Source organism: Rhinolophus hipposideros, assembly GCF_964194185.1.
Source record: "Rhinolophus hipposideros genome assembly, chromosome: 7".
In the NCBI taxonomy this organism is placed as follows: Eukaryota; Metazoa; Chordata; class Mammalia; order Chiroptera; family Rhinolophidae; genus Rhinolophus; species Rhinolophus hipposideros.
The window spans coordinates 36,011,141-36,018,265 of NC_138053.1; the positions used below are offsets into that span (position 1 = coordinate 36,011,141).

General features: G+C 34.6%; 1 protein-coding gene across 1 annotated transcript in view; it reads right to left on the reverse strand.

Moving 5' to 3' along the window:
- Positions 1-7,125, reverse strand: part of ERAP2 (endoplasmic reticulum aminopeptidase 2) — a 39,064-nt gene that overhangs the window by 1,890 nt on the left and 30,049 nt on the right. Inside the window, exons 14-18 of the mRNA XM_081053722.1 lie at positions 5,337-5,493; positions 4,673-4,857; positions 1,996-2,157; positions 1,331-1,471; positions 938-1,019 (exon numbers count right to left, since the gene is read on the reverse strand). Coding sequence (XP_080909848.1) covers positions 938-1,019; positions 1,331-1,471; positions 1,996-2,157; positions 4,673-4,857; positions 5,337-5,493 — 727 coding nt within the window. The remainder of the gene's footprint in view (positions 1-937; positions 1,020-1,330; positions 1,472-1,995; positions 2,158-4,672; positions 4,858-5,336; positions 5,494-7,125) is intronic.

Here is a 7,125-nt window from a genome sequence, read left to right on the forward strand (position 1 = left end):
TAAAGTAAGACAGGAATGATAAATCCTTCTTACAAGTGAGTACACTGTGGGTAAAGAAGTTGTGATTAAGCCAAGTCACAGAGTAAGTAGTGAGCCAGATTTAAGTTCCAGAACTCTGAATTTGCTTCAAGAGTAAATAAATTCAAGATTTATTGTGGAAAGAAAATAAAAAAGACAAGTGGAATTACTACTAATAATAGCTTTGTTAAAAACCTTTAAGGACTGTCGTGCGGCTGACCCTGCTCGCTGCGCCATTTGTCATGCAGGGTCTCAGCTCCCACTCCCCGCCCAAGAACGCAGGACACGGTAAGGCCAAAAAGGAACACCCATGGAGCCATAAGTAGGGGAGTCAAACCAATATATTCTCGCTGGCGGCTGGGCTGGAGACACAGGAAGCAGGATCTACATAATCTGCCTAACAGCAGTCCGCGCTTGCCAGCCACCATCTTCTTGCTAGCCCCCATTCCTTCTCTGCTAGCGTAGCCACAGCCGTTATATTAGTGGCCAATGGCTTACGGGTTACAGCTGACGGCCAACTAGCCACAGCTGCTGGCATCTGATCACAGTTGATGGCCATTTACTACCCGAGCCAGCACCTTTCTATGTGAGGCCGAGAGCCTGGAAACTGTTTTTTGGGGTTTTGTCCCCACAAGGACTCTTCCAAACTTCAGTATAATCACTCATGATGATAAAATGTGAACAACATAACACAAAAGGATTCATCTCTCAGGGGTAATTTTCATTTTGAATGCTATAAACACATATTTTACGAGGTTCGAGTCCTTTGCCTTCCATTTACTTACTATGTGACATTGAAAAAACAACTTATTTTCTTCTAGTAAAATGTGAACTTCAAACCAGATCACATCTAAGTTTACTTTCAATTCTACCTCTTGAACATTTATTTTTAAATTGTTAGCAATAGAGAATCACAAACCTCTTGCAACTCATCCTTGGAAGAAAAGTGAGATGTTGTACCAGAGATAATCAATCTCATGGCAAACGAGCCCAACTCAAATCTGAAAATAAAAAGGAACCCAACAGATTTAAGTAATAGAAATACTGGCCTTATGTCTATTATATCATATATTTTTTAAATATATAACATTAATAACTACGTTAATAATCCATTCCCTTCTTCTCATTCCTCTCCCTTACTCCTGGACAGAATAACTTTTGCTAGTGAATTTTAAAACCAGTAGACTTTGTCGAACTATTTGGGTGAAATGATATCATTTATATGCTTTGGGGGACACTCAATTACAATTGGTTTTGGGCAACCGAGACAGCTTGGTGGAAGAAGACAGATTGGATATAAGTAAATACCAACTTTTTTAGGAGATGGGTCCAATTTTCTCTTACAAAATTCCAGACTAATTGCTGCCCCTTTGGATTTCTGGCAATCGCATGAAGAAGAGAGCCCAAGTCTTGTGTCTTGATAACCTTTCCTTCCATTCCTAGTTCGATTAATCTGAAGAAATAAAGACCATATGATTTTTCATGGCATGTGTTATACAGTGAAAATTAACTCAGGCTACCAATATATTAAAAGACTAGGAGAGGAAGAGGCATGATAAAAGTATAATTTACGGAAAACAATAATAAATTTTCTACTGGCTAACATTTTTAATGTCCCAGTTAAACTTTTACTTTTTTCTAGCAATAATTTTATTCACTTACTATTTCAAAGAACTTTGATAAGATCTCATACTGCATCTCATACATAAGAATGTATTTTTGTAATAATTGTCCTCCCATTTTCTGAAAGTAAAACATAACCATGTTTTCTAGTATTAATCACATGATTAAGAGCTAGGTACTATCTGTTTTCACTATTTGCATTTTGCCAATGTATGTATTTTTTGGAAGTGAATTCAAAATAATTCAAATCCTGACTCAATCATATGCCTTTGAAATTGGTGACTAAAATTTTAGTGATTGCACTGAGTTTGTGTCAGTTTACTTTTAACAATTTAGGTAAATTAATGCACTTACTTCATTAACTTTTCCTGGTGTTTGGAGGTTGACAATGCATAGAGAATTTTGTTTTTTTCAGCACCTGACACTGACAATTCATAGTGCTCTAAAAGGGAATTCCATCCTGCTGTTGTCTGAGCACCCACAGAATACACAATCTTTAAAACATCTGTCGGGATACTGTGATATTAAACACAAAAGTAAAGAAAAAAGTTCAATGAAAGACAAAACTCTTTTTTCTGTATTACAATTTTAAATTGCTATAACATAATCACCCTGACTTATTTCCAGTACCTAGCATATTAAACCTTTCTTTTGACAAACTTTTATAGAATTATTTTATGTAATTTCACTGTGCGAATCTGTGCTTTTTTCCTACTGATGATAAAATGTTAGCAAGGAGAATAACCATAAGATTTTCACCTACTCAGAGATGAATATGGAAACTTGATGGAATCAATAAATAAAAGAGATGATTTCTGAAATATAAAAGCACTGGTTTATACAGAATTCTATCATTAAATAACCTGTATCAATGCTATATAATTTTTTAAAAGATGATTACTTGCTGCATTAAAATCACATTAAGAGTATATTCTAACAGGACTGTCTGAGGATTTTCTGACTCTCTAGGTCTAGAGAATTGTAAATTAGCATAAGTGACTAGTGTTCAGTCATTTTACAAATCTGTAAAAGTGGTAAGATGCAAAAATGTTATTTTCTGTCCACCTATAGAAGACACCAAAATTTTTGGGTTTTATTAACCTAAACGATATTAACTAGTTTTTATTGTAATTTGGTCTATGAGTTTTAATCCCAAATATTGTTAGATCAATAATAACAGATATTCATATTGCTTGCTTGGATAAACCACAATGCAGAGAAGTGGGATGGGGCAGAAATTTGCATTTATCATGCAGTGACCATATGGTAGGCATTGTACTAGTCTCTGTACGCTTTATTTAATTGTCAAAGCTACTCTGTGAGATAGTTGTTAATTCTAATTTTTAAAAAGTGGAAATAAAGGTCAGAAAGGTTAAGTAACTTGCTCTGAGGTGACATAACTAACCACTTTGGTAACAGGATTTAAATCTGTAATTCTAACGCTTGTGCTATTTCCACTATCCATACTATATGTACTTAAATAATCCAAGTGTGTTTGAATCATAAAATAAAAAATAAGTAATCAATTTATAATCCACATTTTTTAAATTTGACTGTATTTTACTATATAAATTTATGAAAATTGGTTAACAAATAAATTATAAGTTCCTTGTAGGTAGCACACATAGTTGTTTTGTTCACTACTTTCTCCTTAGTGCCCAGCATATAGGCAACATGCAAAGAATCATATTTTGAATGCATGAATGAATGAAGCAATCAATTAATCTATATAAGGAGACTCTTCATTAGGATTTATATTAATGGTCTTGAAATTTAGAAAAATAACCCTACAATATTTAATAAAGCATTCTTGATTACCAGCAAAAATGAGCTTTACGCAGAATATTTTCACAGGCATAACATCCTATTCAACGTGTTGAGCCATTGTATCTATTGTACATATGTTACTGCAGGTAAGATCATCCCTGTTATAACCAGCATAAAGCCAGAAGAGTAACCTACTGTATTATAGAGCAGCAGGATATTTACATTTTAGCCTTACTCATACAACTCATTCAAATATAAACAAAAAGAAAAGAAAAATAGAGCTGAAAGATACTTTTTTCTAAAAGTGATTTTAGGCTTACACACATACCCCCCAAAACAGAAAAGTCCAAAAAGAAGAAAACTGGAATTGCTTTTTTAAAAGAAGAATTCACAAAAAGATCTCAGAAACCTCACGGAGATGTAGTTATAGGGAGAGAAATTACAGTAGCACATCATAGCCATTTTGCACAGGAAACATCGGTACCATTTCATCACATGGTCAATTTGTGAGGTTTTTTTCTTCTATTAGAAAAAAAATGAATGTTCCTTAATTCATATACAGATTTGATTTCTGAAAACATCCAACTCTTGAGTCAGAGTTTTAACAAAAACAATAGAAAAAATTATGTGTTGGACAGAAATCAAGATTTACATGGAAATGATCTCTTAGTGCCTATGGGTTGCAGCCACTAAACTGAAGTGCAGCACAATCCATTTGATCAGTAGGCATCCTTCTTATTATACTAACTACAGAATCAATTTTGCCACGTGGACATTCTTTAGATGGCCCAAATCATCAGTTTCCCATCAAACTTGGAACTTGGGGCCAGGGCTTTCCTATGTTATCAGTTAAAGAGGAGGCAAACATATTCTTTTAGAAGGCACTCGGCTCCCCCACTTTTTTTTTTCAAGTTTCATCAGCTGATCACTGCTGTTTTAATTGCGTGTACATTTTACTTTGGTTTTTATTTTTAAAAGCCATCACGTTTGGAGATGGGTGCCGTTCTTCTTTCACCCCCTGCCTATCTTTCTATTATCCTGCCAGTGTTTATTTAGCTTTCCAGGGACTTCAACCTCACTTCCCACAAAATCTACTGAGCAGTGGTTATGTGAGAGCATGAAGCAAGGGTATGTAATTCCCGGGATGTTTCATTTTGTTTTTTTCTATCCTCTTTGAAAGGTTTTAGCCCTAAAGTCCTACGTGATCAAAGACTTTTACATTAAAGTGAAAGGAGCAAAGAACCGGACAGAAGTTCAGATCTACTTTAATTTTCCATTGGATTCCATCCACTGAGAAAAGAGTTCAGTTGCCTCCCGGATGCAAGGAGCATGGTTCAGGTGACAGGCCAGCTTTAGGAGGGCAGTGCGGAGCATCCTGTCCCAGACGGAGCCCTCATCGCTCCAGCTTTGCGCGTCAATCACTGGCTTAAAATACCGGAGAAGGTAATGCTGCAGAAAGCATAAGATGGTTTACAGAGAGGCTAAATTTAGTTCTTAACACAGCTCTTACCCATCTAAAGGCTCAACTCCAAACTATCTACATGATCCTTTTCCCAAAACACAGAACTACTTATTCATCACTACATTTGTCTTCTCTTTTTCTGGTCCCAACCCACCATATTTAAGAAACATAGATTCTCCATTAAAACTATGATTTAATTTCTTACCTGAAAGGGGACTATCAATTGATATAAGATAAAATCACCTTAGTAGGAATGTTTTGCTCGTGATCCTGGGAGGGCTGTTAGGATGGTGATGAGAAGGACCGAGGGGCATCCAACCATTAGGTACTGCGGTGTTAACTGTGCTATCAGCCAGTTTCCTCAGCTTTACGAACATTTAACCCCAAGGGTCCACACAAAACAGACCACCGATACTCCAGACTCTGCATATTTACTTAATGAGTTGTTTTTAAAAGTAACACAAACCTTGAGGTTTTCAGTGACATCTGAAATATTCCTTCTGTCCATCATGTGATAAAACGATTCTAAGTATTCCAGACCTTTGAGAATAGCAAGGACGTTTGTTTCATGTTGGAGATAGTGAGTGAGGTCGAGGGCTTTGTCTAATGTCAACCTTCCAGCACTGAGATATAAAACAAATGTGCAAATTTTAGAGTTCTTAATATTCTTGGTATTAACTATGACATACAGAGCAATAACAGAAGTTTATTATAGCCACACCAATTGATATCAATATTAACTCTGCCACTCACTAGCTGTGTGATCTTGGGCAAATTATCTAACCTCTCTGGGCCTTCCTTGCCTCCCCTATACAATGGGGATAATAATAGTATCTTCTTCTTTTGTAAGGATTAAATAAGTTAATACATGTAAAGCACTTAGAATAATACCTAGTACACGGTAAAAGCTTTATAAATGAAATAAATATTAGCTAATATTAAGTAACAAATAATATCAAAGTTTTCTATTATGTCATTCATTATTTAATTTGTGGCTTTGAATTATTTCTCCAAGTAAATCTGGAACTTTGAGGACAGGTACCAGTTCTTTTCCTTTTTTGATGTCCCTCCCAGAGCCTAAGAGAGAAGCAGCACTTGTTGTGAGTGGGACAATACAAGTATTTCCATCTTGTTTTTTAAGAATCTAGATTCTAAAGTTATATATCTTCTCTATGTTTTCTTTTAATAATAAAAACAAACAAAACTATTATTCTGAATACCAAAATGTTAGGGTCTCTTCTGTAGAGGAAATAAACCATTGTAATGTCACTTTTATAAACTAGTTCTCACATGTGCTTCTGAGAGGACCTGTGTCCCCTTGTGGTCTATAAATCATTCTTGCCAGCATCTGATTCCCATATTAAGCTAATAGTTTGATATAGAAACAGATTCCAGAACAAAGGATGTGTCTGTTGAATTTTTCATTAACATAACGTCCTACTTCCTTTGGGTTTTAAAACTTTTAACTTATCTAAAAAGAGGGAACTGAAACTAGAAGTGAAATAAAAAAGAACCAACTTTTGTTGTGACTTTTCTCAAGCACAATGACATACTGCTTTAAACAGACTTATGGAAAAATTTCCAAAAATTTTGTCTGAAGACAGAAGGCTAGACCATATGCTCTATGATTCTATGATCTGCTGTATTTTTTAAAACACAAATCGACAAAATATCACTATTCCTTCTCACATGTGTAAGTATCATAATACACAGTGCGGTTAATACCTTGGAGAATCAGTAACAGGAAGAAAGTGGGTATTATATTCTATGGTCACAATTTAAAAAAGAATGTAACGCATAAAATTGATCCTGTTTTTCTTTTTGGCTGAGCCTAATTTGTTTGTTAATAAAACAAATGCCGTTATTAGAAAACTTCATGCTTGCCTACTTTAAAAATTTTTAATCTTAATATTCATTTAAAAGAGATTCCTTTTCTTTTTATATAGTTATTGTTTAATAAAAATCCAGCTCTTCACCACTTGCCCTCTGCTTCAATCAATGCACAAAATATTATCTGGATGTTTGTTTACCTTAAAGACAAAACATATATATAAGGATATACTTCAGGCTAATAGGAAAAATCTCTATCTACTCTTTGTAAATAGTTTTAGCTAAATAGTACCTTTGTGAAATAAAACTATGTTCGTATGGAACCAATTTGGGGCTTACTTTTAAGGTGTGGGACTAAAAGAAACAAATAATTTTTCTGTAAGGAACTTAAAGTTGTCTTTTTTTTTTTTTTTTTTTGGTTTTTT